This window comes from Lithobates pipiens, unplaced genomic scaffold (assembly GCF_037356315.1).
Source record: "Lithobates pipiens isolate NorthernLeopardFrog02 unplaced genomic scaffold, aLitPip1_a1.2 Scaffold_13, whole genome shotgun sequence".
NCBI lineage: Eukaryota > Metazoa > Chordata > Amphibia > Anura > Ranidae > Lithobates > Lithobates pipiens.
In genome coordinates this window covers 196,551,939-196,571,518 of record NW_027507718.1, presented here as the reverse complement: position 1 = coordinate 196,571,518, position 19,580 = coordinate 196,551,939, and the positions used below count along the sequence as shown (strand labels likewise).

At 41.9% G+C, this 19,580-nt stretch overlaps 1 protein-coding gene across 1 annotated transcript in view; it reads right to left on the bottom strand.

Annotated features, from left to right (window-relative positions):
• FRAS1 (Fraser extracellular matrix complex subunit 1) overlaps positions 1–19,580 on the bottom strand; it is a 708,831-nt gene that overhangs the window by 265,961 nt on the left and 423,290 nt on the right. Inside the window, exon 23 of the mRNA XM_077476089.1 lies at positions 15,531–15,677. Coding sequence (XP_077332215.1) covers positions 15,531–15,677 — 147 coding nt within the window. The remainder of the gene's footprint in view (positions 1–15,530; positions 15,678–19,580) is intronic.

Here is a 19,580-nt window from a genome sequence, read left to right as displayed (position 1 = left end):
AGCCACTTGTCCCTTCAAATGCAGCCACTTGTCCCTTTAAATGCAGCCACTTGTGCCCCATCAAATGCAACCACTTGTCCCTTCAAATGCAGCCACTTGTCCCTTTAAATGCAGCCACTTGCCACTTCACTAACCGCTCCTCTCCTGGAGTGACAGGGGCCAGGGCTCTCCTCCTTTGTGGCTCTTCTCCTCAGCGGTGGCAACGGCTTCTGTGTCCACTCGTCTTCTCTTCTGCCAAATCGTTAGGCATCCAATAGTATCGCCTAATGCTTTGGCCAATCAGGAGACAGGTCTCACTGACCTGCCTGCTGATTGTCAGGGAGGAACCTCAGTGTGAAAATAGCGAAAATTCATTTACTATGCCACACAATAGGGTGGGATTGGGACGCAGTGCTCTGCGCCCCCTTAGCCCACCCTATTTTGAAGCCTATTAGAGCTTCTGCCTCTAATCACCTGCTTCAAAATACACACCCCCTCCTACCTATCCTCGCCATAGTAATTAATGTGTCCCGCGTCCTGAAAGGGGCCGGGCACATGAATAGGGAGGGTGGCGGAGGTGTCGGGGGGGCGGCACCCGTGTGCCTACAACGCACGGGCAGCCACTACTACTAACTTCACTAGTAATCACAAACGGGAGTCTTGCTCCAACTGCAAGCTTTAATCCACTTGCTCACATACACAGGCTAATAATTAGTACCTAGCAGCGCAGAAAACAGCGGGCAACAATCTATAAAGTGCTTGTCTAGCCACAATGCTGCACTCACCAGATTTATAAAAGATATTTTGCATAAAAGAGACACAATCTTGCCCACCCAAACAATCATAGCAATCATCAATCATGTGGCAAGGATGTTTGCGGTTACAGGAAATGCAAAATTGTGTTGGCTAATCTTGCAGGAATGATAGAAAAAGACATGGAAAAAAATAATCACCTACTAGAAAATAGTCAAAAGACCCCAGCTCTGCAAATGTTTATCCATGAAAGATCTTTCAAAGTGATCATGCTTTGAAAATTAACTTATCCAATATTTAGAGGTAATCCAAGGGGTCTTCGGTGACCCACTGCTTTCACAAAATTCTGTGTTACTTAGTGACATAGTTACAGAGTAGGTAAGATTGAATAGACAATTGTCTATCCAGTTCAACTTGTGTTGGTGTACGTGTGTCAGTGTCGACAAATATTTCCCATATCCCTGTATGTTGTGCTCTTTAAGATGTACGTCCAAGAGTCTTTTAAAAATATCAATACTCCCCACTGACATCACCAATTGTGGACAAGAGTTCCACGTCCTTATCGCCCTGACAGTGAAAAAACCCCTGCGCAGCTTAAGGTTAAACCACTTCTACTCCAATCTGATTGTGTATTCCGTGTCCTCTTATAATCCCTGAGACTGAATAGTTTTTTTCCTACACTGGGATCACCATTAAGATAAATGAAAATTGCTATTATGTCCCCTCACAAGTGTCTCCAGATGGAATACATCTAGTTCTTGTAGTCGTTCCTCGTAATTGAGGTCCCCCAGTCCCCTTATTAATTTTGCTGCCCTTCTTTGGACTCTCTCCAGCTCAAGAACATCCCTTCTGATAATTGGTGACCATAACAGGACAGAATACTCCAAATCTTTTTGGGTATGAGTCTATCAGCATGGCACAGCTTGACTTGGCAAAAACACTCCAAATCTGTCAAATTGTGAGGGCATCTGCTGTGCACAGCCCTCTTCAGATCACCCCACAAATTTTAAATCAGATTAAGGGCTGGTCTCTGGCTGGGCCATTCCAAAAACTTTAATCTTCTTCTAGTGAAGTCATTCCTTTGTTGATTTGGATGTATGCTTTGGGTCGTTGCCATGCTGAAAGATGGATTTCCTCATCATGTTCAGCTTTCTAGCAGAAGCTGTGGTGGAGATTTTGAAATATATTTATAGCAAGGAGCTTCAAGGAAACCATTGTGAGGACTTTCTAATTAAATTTCCATGCCCCGTTTTATATATATATATATATATATATATATATATTATAGGTGGGCTTATTTTTACTGTTTTTGCTATCTCAAACACACCAACGTGCATGATCTGCTGTTGCATAGTAACTCAGTTACCCTATTGTTCACATAGAGGGCCATTTCAGACATAATGGCTCTACCTGATCACAAGTCCTTGAAATGCAAATTTATGTTATATCAAAGAGGGCGAACTGTTATTAAGGCAGACAGACTGGCACTGGAGATTAGGTGGGAAGCATGATGTTTAACTGGGCTTGAAATAATAACCAATCAGAATAGGAGGCAACTTTGAACCAATGAGGTGACCCTGAGTTCTGATTGGTAGGAGTGGGTTATTCTAACAACATAAAACCAAAATCCCTAGAGATGCTAGCTCTCTTAAACCTCATGGACTGGACACGTAAGATTCCTGTGTAATGTATTCCCTTATCTCTCTTCATCTCAGTGTGTCCCCTCCCCCACTGCAAGCATGGTAACATAGGGGCAGTCTAGATAATGTATCTGTATTATTATTATGTCTCTTTTCTTTTCGGTAACTCTGTTTACCATAGGACTTTGCCTTAATATAATATTAATCTCTTGAAAGGATGTGTATGACCATTATAGCAATATTTGGTAACATTGGTAACATAGTTGTTTTTAAGGTTGTATCCTCCACATTATATGGAGTAATCTCTATCGTTTCTTTTCTGTACAATAGTAAGTTTAAATAAATTAGATTGTTACCCTTTTCGTACAGGTATCATTCGTTCTTAATTTCATGGTTTGATTCATATCATATAGATAAAAGGTTTTTAATCACTTATTTTATGTATAGGTAAGTATATAAAGTGAGGTAGGCAAAATAGCCGCAACAAAGCCTGAAGGTTTTGTGCCAATATTGACTGGTATTTGGAACTGTTCATAATTCCATCTACTTTGACTAAGGCCATTGTTCCAGCTGAAAACAGCCTTAAAGCATGATGCTGCCACCACCATGCTTCACTGTGGGTATAGTGTTCTTTTGGTGATGTTCACTGTTGTTTTTGCAGCAAACATATCTTTTGGAATTATGACCAAAAAGTTCAACCTTGGTTTCATCAGACCATAACACATTTTCCCACATGCTTTTGGGAGACTTCAGATGTGTTTTTGCTAAATTTTGCAGAGCTAGAATTTTTTTTTTCTTGGCACTCTACCCCAAAGTCCAGATGAAGAATACGGGAGATTGCTGTCACATGTACCACACAACCAGTACTTGTCAGATATTCCTGCAGCTCCTTTAATGTTGCTGTAGGCCTCTTGGCAGCCTCCCCGACCAGTTTTCTTCTTGTCTTTTGATCAATTTATTATCTTTGTCTCAATTTTTTTACATCACAGAGACCTGACATTTTAACAGGGGTGTGTAGACTTTTTATATCCACTGTAATCCCTTATCATCCCCTCCAATAATTTACCTACTTCTGATGTTAAGCTGACTGGCCTGTAGTTTCCAGGAATATGTCTCTGTCCTTTTTTGAATATTGGTACCACATTGGCTTTTCTCTAATCGGCTGGTACAATTCCTATCAGTATACTGTCCACAAAGATTAGGCATAATGGTCTAGCTATAACCTGACTGAGTTCTTTGAGGACTCTCCGGTGTAAGCCATCTGGTCCTGAGATTTATTGGTGTTTAACTTATCTAGTCTTTTCTTGACTCCGGCCTCTGTTAGCCACAAGAGTGCATCCTGTGATGTGTTATTAACAATCCTGTCATGGTCCCTTTCCTGTGTAGAAACTGATAAGAAGAAAGCATTCGGTACAGTTTCCTTCTCTGTTTCATCTGCAACCATCCTCCCATCACTGTATTTTATGTGGGCAATGTGCTTTGATTTAGTTTTTTTACTGTTAATAAATCTAAAAAATTCCTTGAAATTTTTTTTTTTTATCTCCTTTGCTATGTGTCTTGCGTAGTCTTGTAGTCTTTTTAAGCTGCCCTGATTTCATTCTTATACTTCTTATTGCAATCCTTGTAGTGCTGGAATACCGACAATGACCCCTCCACCTTATATTTTTTAAAGGCCATTTTTTTTTCTTTAATAAGACTTTTTATGTTCTGGTTTAACCATACAGATTTACCCTTCGCTCTTCTATTTTTATTGCCCATTGGAATGCACTGTGTGATATCTTTGTTTAAGATGTTCCTAAAGCATTCCCATTTTTCCTCCACGTTCAATGTTCAGATCAGAAAAGTTTGCTCCTTTAAATTTAGAGATCTGGTGCTACCTCATGCTTCCTTTTCAGAAAATGTATGCTAAATGTGATTGTCCTGTGATTGCTATATCCCAAGTTGTCCTGTACTGTCACATCTGAAATCGGACTTGGATCATTCGTAATTAATACATTTAGCAATGCATTCTTTCTAGTTGGAGAATCCACCAATTGAGAAATGAAGCTGTCCTGTAAGACATTTATGAAATGACAGGCCTTTAATGAGTGAGCTACCCCCTCAGTCCAGTCAATATTGGGAATTGAAGTACCCCATTATGATGACATTCCCCTGCCCTTCTACCATTTATAACTGTGATAGGAGGTCCAGCTCCTCCTCTTTCAGGTTGGGGAGGCCTGTATATACCTCCACTATTAATTTCCCACCCGCTGCTTCTCTTTGGAGTTCTACCCACACAGATTCCACCTTCCCCTCATCCCATTCACAATGTCACTCCTCTCTATCACCCTTAGTGATGTCACTCCTCCTCCTGGCTGAATTTAAAATTTCTCTGACTTCCTGTTACCTTCCTTTTACAGTCCTGATACAAATATCCCATGATCCTTTGAGCCTCTGCAGGTTCAGGGCGGACTATGGAAGTCACTTGTACCAGTTCTGGGAGTTGATGTGGGTGGCTCCTAGGGTTACTGTGGGCATTTCTGGGCCTTCATGTGGGTGGTGAAAAGTGTAAATGTGTTATACCACCTCCCGCGTCATTCCTGTCTTGCAGCATGCCAAAGAATGGCTTCCTGCAAGATTAGAGAGAAAGGGCTATGGGAGGATATTATAAGATGTTTCATTCATATGTAAATGAATCACTTCACAGAGAGCAAGGCTCTGGGAGATCAGGATCATATTTAACTGGGCAGGATTGAATTCTAATTGTGATCCATTCAATTCTGCCCAGCAGCAGCATAGCTAGTTCTCAGAACAGGCTGCATATGAAGGTTTTTCTTTCTTGAATAATGCTATAATCTATGAGGTGGGACTTGGGAGGTTTGAACTCTTCTGGTAGATGTGAGTGGGCAGGGTTGAATGCTAATTAGGATGTATTTAATTCCACCCACCATCAGGGCCATGAAGGAAGTTACATTGTTTGCAGAGTCTTAAATACTACAAATGGGAGTGTTATAGACTGTAGCTGCTGCAGGAAGTGGCTGTGGGAGGGACAGAGTCTATCAGCAGGATATGCAGAGTGTCACATGATACAAAGCTACAACTAAACCCAGACTATAAGGAGATCTGTAGACAACAGAGCAACATGGTACAGAGGTATGATCTATGCTGGGATTAAGAATTGCATTTAGTTCTAACGAAAAGTAAGTTGCATATATTACTCACACTTTACTGTGAAATTGGCTAGTTTAGATCTCCCCTTTAGCACTCTCTTTATGGTTATAGGAACTGTCCACATTTACTGGCAGCCTGAAGAAAACTGATTATTGATGAATTGCTGGAAGTTAATAAACATGAATGCACTTTACACTAAAGAATGCATTTATTACACTTGAATAAAGCATGAATGTGTATATTTTTTCTAACCCAATTTGTTTTCCAAGGCACAGCTACAAATTTTAACATTTTTAACCGCTTCGCGCCCGCCCTATAGCCAAAAGACGGCTACAGAGCTGACGTTAACTGCCGGGAGGCCGTCCCTGGACGTCCTCCTGTTTACTTCCCCTCTGCGCACCACCGCGGGTACGCATCGGGTAAGTTATGTGCTGCCCGTGTCCCCCGGACACAGCCAGTCACAGATCGTTGTAAACGGCCAATCACAGCGGCCGTTTACAGCGCGAACGGCGTGCCCAGTGGGAGATGATCTCATATGTAAACATATAAGATCATCTCTCATCGCTACTCTCCCTCCTCACACAGACAGCGTGTGAGGAGGGAGAGATGAACCTCTGTGAGATCTCACAGCTGTTAGTGTAAAAAAAAATACATAAATAAATAAAAAAAGGAAAATAAAGTGCCCATCTGTCCCCACTGCCACCTGTCCCCACTGCCCCCACTGCCACCTGTCAGCGCCATCTGCCCCCACTGCCACCTGCCATCAGTGCCATCTGTCATCAGTGCCACCTGTCCCCAGTGCCACCTGTCCCCAGTGGCATCTGTCCCCAGTGCCACGTATAAGTGCCATTTGTCATCAGTGCCACATGTCATCAGTGTCACAGTGCCACATAGTGCCATCTGTCATCAGTGCCACGTGTCATCAGTGCCACATAGTGCCATCTGTCATCAGTGCCATATCAGTGTCACGTGTCATCAGTGCCACATATTAGTGCCATCTGCCATCAGTGCCACATATCAGTGCCACCTGTCATTGTCACGTGCCATCTGTTATCAGTGTCACATGCCATCAATGCCAGGTATCAGTGCCATCTGTAATCAGTGTCACGTGTCATCAGTGCCACGTATTAGTGCCATCTGTCATCAGTGGCACGTATTAATGCCATGTGTCATCAGTGCCACGTGTCATCAGTGCCACGTATAAGTGCCATCTGTCATCAGTGCCACATATTAGTGCCATCTGTCAGTGTCACCAGTGCTACGTATTAGTGGCATCTGTCATCAGTGCCATGTATCAGTGCCACGTATCAGTGCCACGTCGGAGTCACGTGTCATTGTCCTGGTGCTCCAGGGCCTTCAAAAGTGTAATAGGTAGTCAACAAGTTAGATGTGTAATTTATGCTCCTAGAACACGTGACGGCGCTCCCTGCATGTTGGGCCTCTCTATGTGGTCAGGCTGTGGAAAAGTCCCACACATGTGGTATCGTAATACTCGAAGGAGTAGCAGAATTTTTTTGGGGGCATTATTTGTGGTATACACATGCCACGTGAGAGAAATAACTTAACTAGACATAATTACAATGACAATTTTGTGGAAAAAATTTAAATAAAATAAAAAATCTTCATATTGAAAAGAATTGTGGGAAAAAATAACAACATCAAAAAGCTCACCATGCCTCTTACTGAATACCTTGGAATGTCTACTTTCAAAAAAGGGATCATTTGGGGGGTATTTTTACTTTCCTGGCTTGCTCGGGTCACAAGAAATGAGATAGACCACCAGTACATCAGGTATGATCAATTTTGTGTGATTTTCACCACAGCTTGTGAACTCTCTAACTTTCACAAAGACCAAATAATATCCACTAATTTGGGTTATTTTTACCAAAGATATGTAGCAGTATAAATTGTGGCCAAAATTTATGAAGAAAAATTAAGAATTTTTTTGATCACAGAAACAAAGAAAAATGCGTTTTTTTCCAAAATTCTCGGTCTTTTTTCATTTATATCGCAAAAAATAAAAAACCCAGAGGTGATCAAGCACCACCAAAATAAAGCTCTATTTGTGGGAAAAAAAGGACAAAAATTTCATTTGGGAACAGTGTTGCATGACTGAGTAATTGTCATTCAAAGTGTGAGAGCACCGAAAGCTGAAAATTGGTCTGGGCAGGAGGGGTGTTTAAGTGCCCAGTAGGCAAGTGGTTAAGAGGAAAATTCTTGGCCAAATTAATTTGTAAGTTGCAAACGTACTTCTGTTTTTCATCTATTTCTTTTTTTTAAAGTAATATTAAAGCAGAGAAGAACCATGCTGTTATACATTTTATTTTTTGAGTGTTGTTTCTAACAGTGGAAAAAGCCAGTTTGACCTTTATTTTATTGTAAGGTCCATCTGAGAAGGTGTGCATCTTTCTATAGAGGGTGGAGTGAAAGCACTGATTTAGAAATCTTTCATACAGGCAGCCAGGAGGTGGTAAAAACAGGCGGCTGAGCCATGAATTTACCAGCCCACCTGGCCACCCAACATTACAGCATGACAGGGCTGTTCATATGTACTGCCTGTGAAACTCACCCATGGAGATCAATGGGGCTGAGCTGCAAATGGCCTGCAGCAGCGTTCAATGAATGCGACTGAGGTACTGTAGTGCAGCATTTACAGGGTTAAATCAGGTGATAAATCATTATTTCGCCTCTTCCCCACCTGTCTAATGCCCTTGTAAAAGTGTTCCCAACATCTTTCACACTTCAAGTGACCCACAAGCATTAAAGTTGGAACTGCACATAGAGATATTTGATTTGAAAGAATTATGCCGCGTACACATGATCAAACAAGCGGGTGGAAAAGTCCGGCAAACTCAAGTCCGCCGGACAATCCCCCCGTGTGTAGCCTCCGGCATACTTTTTTGACCCGAAAGTACGGTGGACTTAGAATGCCGTGTTACACTCCAATCTTCCCGCCGGACTCGCATTTCGCCGTACTTTTGAAATGAGCGTACTTTTCCCGCCCGGAGAAAAGTCCGCTCATTTCGAGCGGGTCTCCAGGTAGGCGGGGCCCGCAAAGGAGACGCCGCCGGCACCGCCACCTGGTATGGACTTAAAGGGGAACCCCAACGCCGAAAAAAATCGGCGTGGGGGTTCCCCCAAAGTCCACAACAGACCCTTGTCCGAGCACGCTACCCGGCCGATGTACAATGTACCCCTACCCATTCACCTGTAAAATAAAAGTACAAAAAAACACAACACACGAGATAAAATACTTTATTGCACAGCTCCGGGGGTCTTCCGGGGTCTTCTCGCCGGACTCCTCCGCTATCTTCTTGTAGCTCTTTGGCTAGCGGAGGAGCCCGGTATTCTTCCTCGCCGCCGCCCTTCTTCCGACTTCGGGGGTCTTGTCCCCCTCTTCGGTTCTTCTGCCGCGCCACCGCGCCTTCTTATAGCTCTTTTACAGGCGGTGGCCCGGTCTTCTGTCGCCGCCGCCGCCTTCCGTTCTTCTGTTCTTCTCTTCTTCTTCTTCAGATGTTGCCTCGCCGAGTCCTCCGCTCACAATGACAGGGAACGGGCACGCGGCGACTTATATAGGGACAAGGGGCGGGGTCTTCGGTGGATGTCACATGGGTTCATGTCACATGGGTTGATGTCACATGGCGACAGTCCCAGCATCCTCCGGGACTGTGACATTGTAAGGGGGCGGGGTCATGTGACATGAACCCATGTGACATCCACGAAAACCCCGCCCCTTGTCCCTATATAAGTCGCCGCGTGCCCGGTCCCTGTCATTGTGAGCGGAGGACTCGGACAAGACCCCCGAAGTCGGAAGAAGAGGCCGGCGGCGAGGAAGAATGCCAGGCTCCTCCGCTAGCAAAAGAGCTACAAGAAGATAGCGGAGGAGTCCGGCGAGAAGACCCCCGAAGACGGAAGACCCCCGGAGCTGTGCAATAAAGTATCTTTTATCTCGTGTGTTGTGTTTTTTTGTACTTTTATTTTACAGGTGAATGGGTAGGGGTACATTGTACCCCATACTCATTCACATAGGGTGGGGGGGCGGTATCCGGGGGCCCCCTTATTAAAGGGGGCTCCCGGATTCCGATAAGCCCCCCGCCCGAAGACCCCGGCAACCAACGGCCAGGGTTGTCGGGAAGAGGCCCTTGTCCTCATCAACATGGGGACAAGGTGCTTTGGGGTGGGGGGGCCACGCGGCCCCCCTTCCCCAAGGCACCCCCCATGTTGAGGGCACGCGGCCTGGTATGGCTCAGGGGGGGCGCTCGCTCACCCCTCCTTTCCTGGCCGGCCGGGTAGCGTGCTCGGACAAGGGTCTGTTGTGGACATTGGGGGGACCTCCACGCCGATTTTTTTCAGCATTGGGGTTCCCCTTTAAGTCCATACCAGGCGGCGGGGCCAGCGATGTCTCCTTCGCGGGCCCCGCCTACCTGGAGACGCGCTCGAAATGAGCGGACTTTCCTCCGCGTGTGTGGGCCAGTCTGTTCATTTCAAAAGTAGGGCGGATAGTACGGAGGACTTAGTACGCTGTATTAGTCCGCTGAAAAAGTGCCGTGTGTGGGCAAGTAGCCCGTTCGGAAAGTCCGACAGACAGTCTGGCGGGAAGTCCGCCAGTCTAAGTACGTCGGACAGACGGCTACGTGTGTACGCGGCTTAACTGCTGCACTTATAAAAGACTGCTGAAAAAAAAAATGACTTATGCCACGTACACATGATCGGACTTTCTGGCGGACTTGGTCCGGCGGACCAGAGTCCGTCAGACAATTTGATCGTGTGTGGGCTCCAGCGGACTTTTTCTTCCCAAAAGTCCGGTGGTCCTAGAAAAGACTGGCTTCAAATTTGTCCGCCGAACTCGGCTTTTAGCGGACAATCCGTTCGTCTGTGTGCTAGTCTGAGGGACTAAAACCGGCGCTAGGGCAGCTTTGGCTACTAGCTATGAACTTCCTTATTCTACGTCATCACATTCGAATCCGTCCAACTTTTGGAGTGATCATGTTTGGCCAAGTCCGTTTGTTTGAAAGTCCAGCGGACCTCAGCTGCAAAGTTCGTCGGATTGTCCGCCGGAGCCAAGTCCGTTGAAAAGTCCGGTTGTGTGTACACGGCATAACTGTGGACTCTCTTAAGCACTTTACTAATTTGTTTATTGATGGATGCAAAATATATTGGTTTATTGCACCAATGATAAAATGATTGCACATATGGTTATTAAGCTACTTTCACATGGGCGATGGGGTGCGGATAGTTTGCTATATTCAGAGGCAGCTAGACGCTGACTATGGACGCAGCCACACTGTGGGGTTGATTTACTAAAGGCAAATAGACTGTGCACTTTGCCCTCTGCAAGTGCATTTGCTCCAGAGCTTAGTAAATGAGGTAAAGCTTCCCTTTGCAAAGAATAACCAATCACATGCAAGGAAAATTAAAGAAAATGCATTTTTGCTTGCACATGATTGGATGACAGAAGTTATCAGAGCTTCTGCTCATTTACTAAGCTCTGAAGAAATTGCATTGCAAAGTGCACAGTCTAGTTGTCTTTAGTAAATCAACCCCTATATGCTTTGGCTGCATATGACTAGGCCAATTAACTGCAGCCAAAAACTCAGCAGAAACACCATTTCTGGACGCACACTATCAGGGTCAATCAGAGGCTCTATACGTATTCAGATGAGCAGTTGCATGCAAACAGCGGATTCTTATGATGGTTGCAAGTTTAAGCCCAGATTTGTAAGAGTACCATTTCCAGTATATGCCAGACTGGTACATGTCTGGCCAGAACATCATACTTTCCCTTTGAATTGCTTACAATACACTAGCTCATTATTGCAAGTAATCTGTAAATGAAGGTCATGTCTGAAGACTTTTGATGATTGCTAGTAAAGTAGACCATTATAATTAAGAGCACATAATAGACTGGCATTAGCCCAAACAACAAAAAAACCCACTTGAACTGTTAAATGAAAAGGGCAAACATCAATGGGTTTCAAGTATTTATGTCGTGTAACTTACACCATAAGTTGAATTTTGTCCTTTGCTTGCCAGCAGGTTAAAAGACTTCAGTGCCTAATAACTTTTTCATTGTTACTGCCAACCCGTGTCTCTTATTATCTGTAATGTACTGATCTGCTGCCAGCATAAGATCCAGCAATAAGCCAATACTATGTTCAGAGCAGCTGACTTTACATATACTGACATTTTACCAAAAATTTCTGTATGGAAGCACATTCCATAATAAAAAGTAATAGGTTATTTTGCAGGATTATATAAAATACTATCATAAAAAATATATTTTTTTTAGTCAAACCATTTCTCGACACATCTACTTGGACAGAGACAACGCTTTTCCTGGTTCATGACTTTAGAATTCAATGCACAAATGAAATGAGTGAAAAATGTTTTCCTCTTTTTGAGAAAAGGGGTGTAATAAATGGGGATTGATCACAGATGCATTTCAAAAATTGCTTATTAACATATCCTACACAGCTTGATTGTTGCAAGAGATGCTGCAATTTATAGAATAATTATTTTATATTATCTGGGAGGTGGAACAAAACAGGCAGTTAGAACTCAAGGCAAATAGTGATTTTACAAGATTTTCTAAAGGATATGATGTCCGCCACTCCCTTTGATAGCAGTAATGTAAACAAGATGAGTATCCCCTATCTAGCCTTTTAAGTTGGACTGGACAACAGGCTCTTATCTATGGCACATACACAACCGGCTAAAAGTTCTCTGAGGGAAACAACTAATAGGTCTGAAAACCTTTCTTGATTGCTATTGTCAATAGCATGGCTATTGTTATTGAATTACCACATTTTAAGTTCTGTTCACTTCCCCCCAAGCTTTCTCCTTTCTTTATAGACAAAGACATAGAATCATAGACAATCTATGCTTTCAGGTTTATGCCTGCATATGATCAAAAATACCAACTCGGATGGTCCTGCATGCACCTATAGTACCCTGTGATATTCAGCTATCGCTATGCCAGCCGTTGTTGGCACTCCCTCCTCTCTCCTACAGCCGCCACTCACTAATACATGGAAGCCATATCACATAAGCATACCAGAGCATGCTTAAAACAGGTACGTATAAACATTTTTTACAAAGGTTAGTCAGGATAGGTGTTAGGACAGTTTTGTTAGGCTTAGGCTGGAATTCTACTTTAAGAAAAAAGTAGACACCTATGCATCCTCACTCCTAAAGCGTACACAAAACCCAATAATGAACGGCTTTTGTTTTTCTATTATATTTGTTTGATAAGTGCAGCAATACCTTTTGATCTTGACAGAAATCTTGAGCGCTCATAACTTTCTGTTAACTTTGCCTATGCTGTATTCTCAATTACACTGTTGTCAGCTATATCTATGGACTACAAAACACCTCCCCGTATGTTATGAAGCAGCGGAAACGGAGAGGTGTGCTGTAGCGCTGTTCTAGTGTGACAATGCTGATACTCTATAGATGCAGAACAGTGAGTGGACGTTCCCACCCTAAAACAGAAGTTGTGTTACTGGTAGATTACACAAATAAAGAAAAGAATGTCCGGTTAGCTTTAGATACACTTTAGACAGAGAACAGGAGAGAATAGAATTCAAAATGAATATGTTTATTGAGGTTATTTCTACCTGACAGTATGTTATCTGGAAAATATCATAGGCTAGTTTCAGAAACTCTTAAAAAAACATATGACTATACTACTAGACATTTCTAACTAACTATATATATAACTATATATTATGACAAAAGAAAAAAATCAGGTTTACATCCACTTTAAGAATGTTCCTTTGATTTTCTAATCGTTGGTGGAGTCAAATCGATTTTTATTTTCAACTGCAGTGATAAGAAAATTCGAAGGAGAAGGATGGAATTTTTTTTGAATCAACAAATGACAGAGAAAGTGGTTTAATTTGAGAATCTACAAATCATTCCATAATTGAATGTTAGAAGCAAATGATTCGGAAGTACTTTTGACCCTACTGAGAATTTTCTTATGACTGTTCAAATATTCATACATGTTTGTTTGCAAATATACTAATATATGGCCAGCTTAGGTATGGAATGTTAATATGCTAGTCAACTTTACGATTATAAAAAGGCAGATGGACTGTGACCGAAAGACGGCTACAGCGCAGGCATACTTTGCCGGGAGGGTGTACATAAGTGATTCCACTGCTGCCTACCAGTGCCTAGCAGTGCCCATCAGTGCCACCTATCAGTGCTGCCTACCAGTGCCTATCAGTGGCCATCAGTGCCACCTATCAGTGCTCATCAGTGCCACCTATCAGTGCTCGCTCATCAGTGCAGCCTCCTCTATCAGTGCCCACCAGTTTCGTCTCATCAGTGCCACCTATCAGTGTCCATTAGTGACGCCTCATCAGTGCCCATCAGGGCAGCCTATCAGTGCAGCCTCATCAGCGCACATCAGTGAAGCAGAAAAATTGCCTGCAAAATTTTATAACAAATTATGTTTTTTTTTTTCAAAATTTTCTCTCTTTATTCGTTTGTTTAGCAAAAAATAAAAAAACAGTGGTGATTAACCACTTCCCGACCGTACGCCGATATACGTCCTATCCTTGACAGGGATATCGTTGTTATGGCAGCATCTAGCTGCCATAACCCTGGTATCCTCGTATTAAACCGGCGGTCCAGTTTCTGGTGAGTGGTCTCTGCGGCGGATTTGCCATAAGATCACTTATCGGTAGTGGGAGAGGGGCCCCCCTTCCCAATGCGCTACGGTGCCCTCCGCCGCTTACCGGATCCGTCGGCAGCAGCGGAGGCAATCGGATATGCACCCTGGCTGGGCATGGAGACGTGTGAGGGGAAGATGCCCCCCACCCGTCTCCATACCAATGCAGGGCGGAAGCAACGTCAAAATATCTCTTTTTGACCCCAGATCTCATATTTAAGAAGTCCTGCTTTTTTATATTACAAGAGATGTTTATATTCCTTGCAATAGGAATAAAAGTGACAATTTTTTTTAAAAACAGTGTAAAAGTAAAAAATAAAAGGTAAAATAAATAAGAAAAAAAAATGTTCCCCGTCCTGCCGATCTCGCGTGCAGAAGCGAACGCATAAGTGAGTAGCACCCGCATATGAAAATGGTGTTCAAACCACACATGTGAGGTATCGGTGCAATCGGTAGAGTGAGAGCAATAATTGTAGCCCTAGACCTCCTCTGTAACATAAAACATGCAACCTGTAGAATTTTTTTTGCCTATGGAGAATTTTTAGGGTAAAAGTTTGTCGCCATTCCATGAGCGGACACAATTTTGAAGCATGACATGTTGGGTATCAATTTAATCGGCGTAACATTATCTTTCACAATATAAAAAAAATTGGGCTAACTTTACTGTTGTCTTTTTTTTGTATTCAAAAAAGTGTATTTTTTCCAAAAAAAAGTGCACTTGTAAGATCACTGCGCAAATACGGTGTGACAGAAAGTATTGCAATGACCGCCATTTTATTCTCTAGGGTGTTAGAAATTTTTTTTATAATGTTTAGGGGTTCTAAGTAATTTTCTAGAAAAAAAAATGTTTTTTATTTGTAAACAACACATCTCAAAAAGAGGCTCAGTCCTTAAGTGGTTAAATACCACCAAATAAAAGCTCTATTTATGTGAAAAAAATTATAAAAATTTCATATGGGTACAGTGTTGCATGACCACGCAGTTGTCATTCAAAGTGTCACAGTGAAAGCTGAAAATTGGGCCCAGTAGGCAAGTGGTTAATTTGGGCTCAACTAGCAACTATTGTATCCTAATATCTTAATATCCTAACTAATGTATCCTTTTCAAAAAATCTACCTATTAAAGTAGAACTAAAAGCAACACTTTTTTTCCATTTTGAATAGAGAACTGTGGAACCTATAACCCCAGTTTTTTTGCCGTCTAAAACTAAAAAAAGTTTTGCCTTAAGTTGCACTTTAAGCAAGATAGCAGAAACACACAGTGCATTACAGTCTCAAACATATTAACATAATTTATTATTAACATAATACATATTGTTTAACTGATTTTACCTTTGCATGTTGCTGTACTGTAGTCAAGATAATACTGCTGTGTGCAGCTTTCATATTGGCATTCTCCAAACAGCAAAACTTTTTTTGGGTCTTTACATGCAGAACATCCCTCTGCTGAATCACAACCTAAACATTGACTGTTACACGCTGTTTGAGAGGAAACATGACAGTAAACAAAGGACTACATAACAGAATAACAAAGCAGTCATTAAAACGTTATGCTTTCATTAAAATTTGTGTTTGCTATAGACTGGTGGGTACCAACTGCTGGCTCAGGAGTTACATGTCACTCTTCAATTACTTTGATGTTATCCCTAGCAGCCTCTCAGCAGACATCTAACTTAAAACCTGAATTAGCATAAAGTCAAACAGAGGTTTCACAGTATTTATTGTTTCACTAATATATTTGTGAATATTTATTCAGACCAAAATATTTAAATACATTTTTCTACTTATGTGTTTGCATTTATACATTATCATGACTGCTGGTCTTCCCTGAATATGTATAGTGTAGGTAAAGAAGAGAAAATAATCGAGTTTCAACTTTTGTGAAAAGCCATCAGCTAGGCTTTTTTTTACCCCCTGGTTGCTGTCATATGTAAAGTGTGGAGACACACAACCTCCAAAGGTGATGTGTGGTCTGTGATTGAAAGTCTGGCTTCACTTTTTCTATGCTGAACAAGAAGTAAGATGGAAGTGTCCAGTGAAGTTATAACTATGGCTCCTCTCTGGGGAAAGGCGAGCAGAGTTTTTGTTCATTGCTTGTGCACTGGTAAGTTGCATATAAGCTAGTTTATATTTGCTACCTTTTCTGAAAGTGTAGCTTTCTCATTTTCTTGGAAACTACAAAAAGACATGGCAATGAATAACTGATGGTCTTACATGGTAGATATGTTGATGGATGGTAATTGGCCAATAAAAAGCATTTGACATTCAAGATACCCACTCATACTGTATATGCAACAGCTCTAGTGGTAGAAAATACAATTTATCACTTAACATATGGTTCCTAAGTCCATTTCTGAACAATCACTGCTGTTGTTTTCTGTATGATAAGAGCATTTAACCTCCCCACAAAATGACCATCTCTGCCAGATACAGACATCACAAAGGATAAACCAGTAGTAGATCCCACAACCTAGATTCAGAAGTTTAAGTATGACCCAATCTTCCCATGTAAAACTATTTTGAGATGACGCAATATGGTACCAAAGAAGAATAATAGTGGGGGCAGAAGAGAGTCAATCAGGTGACAGCAGCAAAGATAAAATAAAAAGAAAACAAGATGTCAGAGTAACAACAAGGGGTGATGCAAATAGAGAAAAGATATAAAACATTGCTATAAAATGAGCAAATAGGGCAAATAGAAGCATAAAGGCAAACCTTTAAATTGTGACTCCACTTTCATGTTGAAGAAAAATTAGCACATAAAAAAATAATATAGCATATACAATTGCTACACAAGCCATAATTGCAACTGAACATTAATAAAAATGATCTTTCCTTTTCAATCTGCAGCTTGTAAGTTTCTCTAAAGTTCAATGCAATAATACAAGCTGGAAGCATTCCAATTAGAGTCGGTGTGCCAAATGTCCCCCAGAAATGTAATTTCCTATTTGTGTGATTGGCTCAGTGGTCTTCGCAAGTGTCTGCACTAAGATGAAAGTCCAATTTTTGGCATCTTTTGCAGGAAACATTTAATTTTTGGTGAGATACTTCCCAAAGGGCTAATCACATCTATAGTGATTCAAACCCAGCAACTTTCCTCATTAGAACTCTGCAAGTGCATTAGCTGATTAATAATGAAACATTCACTCCCATTCACATTTACTCTGCACATTGATGCAAACAAGCTGACAGCTTTTCCTTCAAAGCAACAAAAAGTAGGAATCTGCAACAAACGTTTATTAAGATTCCCGCAATGTGCATTGATCACCCAGAGGGTAATGTTAGATTCTCAACATAAGAGAAGTCTACCTTTAGGTTTAAATGTATGGCACAGAAATCTAAAGTGAGGATGGGAAAAAAAAGGACAGAAATACATTTTTTTCCCGCATGTATTGGCATGGAACCTGGGATCATGCTGTCAACCTGTGCCAAAAATATGGCATGGTTGAGACCTATATAACAAATCAACTTTAAGAAATATTCACTTTTTAAGAACTTTGCAAATTTGTCAAAAGTTAACTTGCTTCTTAGACTAGCCAGAAAACAAACTAATAATTATCTCCAGTCATATAGCAAACAGAATTATTGGAGTCTTTCAGATGTCTGCCACTGTTAATCTAAATCTGTGCAGTAACTGTTTTTCTATGATGAAATTCTTGGTTTGTCTTTCAACACTATAAGATCTGGCTGTTCCTCTTAACTTCATACTCCACATTTCTCAATGTCAACAAAAGGGTATTTCAGAACTAATGGTTCATGGAAGGACACTGCAGTTAAAAGAACAAACCTGAAAACAGCCGGTTCAGAGAAAAACGAAATCTTTTATTTCAGGCAACAATAAGCTGCACTGTTAAGAAACAGATAACAAACGTTCCAGGTAGGAGTCACTGTATGGCTTACAATAAAGTATTCTTTATTGGCAAGACTACAACACAAGGTGCAGAAAGTCATATGTACTGTTGATTTGCCACTATAAATCTTCCAAAATAACCACAACCCAAAGCACTATACTGAAATATATAGGAAGCAGGGCATGGATTCAGCCCTTTAAAGACTATAAAATAATAAGGTAATTCTATGTGAAAAACTATGATTGACATATTGCAATCATTAAACACATGAGAATATCCTCCAGAATGAACAGAATATAAGATTTTTTTTTTTAAGTACAAATTTTGAATTTATATTTAATGGTCTTTTGTAGGGCTGCGGAACTAAACGATTAATTGTTCGATTAATCGTTAATTTCTTTGATCGATCAAAATAATTTTAATCGAGGACGAAGTTCCGCGGTCTCGCCCATAGGAAAGGCCGCGGCTTCGGCCTAGCTCCGGAGCCGCGGCCATCTTGGTCCACCCGGCGGCGGCCTAGACGCGCGCGCTGACGTCATCATCGCCCGCCTGCTTGTGTCTACTCTGAGGATGGACGGGTCTGCCTACTGTCTATTCCAGACAGAGCAGACAATCATGAATATTAAGGTATGGGGGAGATGTGAGGAGATGTGGGCAGTACTTTATGGGGGGAGAAGTGGGCAGTACTTTATGGGGGGAGAAGTGGGCAGTACTTTATGGGGGGGGGAGATGTGGACAATACAGCATGGGGGGAGATGTGGACAATACAGCATGGGGGGAGATGTGGACAATACAGCATGGGGGGAGATGTGGACAATACAGGATGGGGGGAGATGTGGACATTACAGTTAAAGTTAAACTAACTTTCTACGTTTTTCTTAAAGTTTAATAAAAAAAAAATGTAAAAACCGTATGTACATTATAATTAATCGAAATTAGTCGATTAATCGATTAAAAAAAAATCGATTAATCGAACAGGAAAATTTTAATCAGTAACAGCCCTAGTCTTTTGTGTCCCAGGCTTCCACTGGTATAAAGGCAAATCACTTTAGGGTGCTGCTAAATTAAAATAGAAGTATGGTATTTTTTTTTTTTTACATTTATGAATCATACCTGCTGGCTCTAAGACTGTGAACCGAGCGATCAAACACAGCTGACCACTGATCAATCGGTTCTCAGAGCTCCGTGAGCAGAGAGCTGCTGACTGTCAGTCACCGGCTCTCTGCTCTGCCCACCCCAACCCCTCTCCCCACACTAGAGCGCTGGGCTGTAAAGTGGGCAGGAACAGTCAGCTCAGCCTCTCAGCAGCTCTCTGAGAGGCTGAGCCAGTGACGATCCAGGCATCTACAGAAGATGTACAGCCAAACAAGCTTTGGCTGTACTTCTCCTTTAATCACTTAAGGACAGAACCTTGTTTTGAGATGTGGTGTTTACTGGTTTAAGACAGGTTATTTTCCTAGAAAATTCCTTTGAACCCCTAAACGCCTCACGCACCAACGATAAAATCCACCGCAGAGACCACTCTTATCTG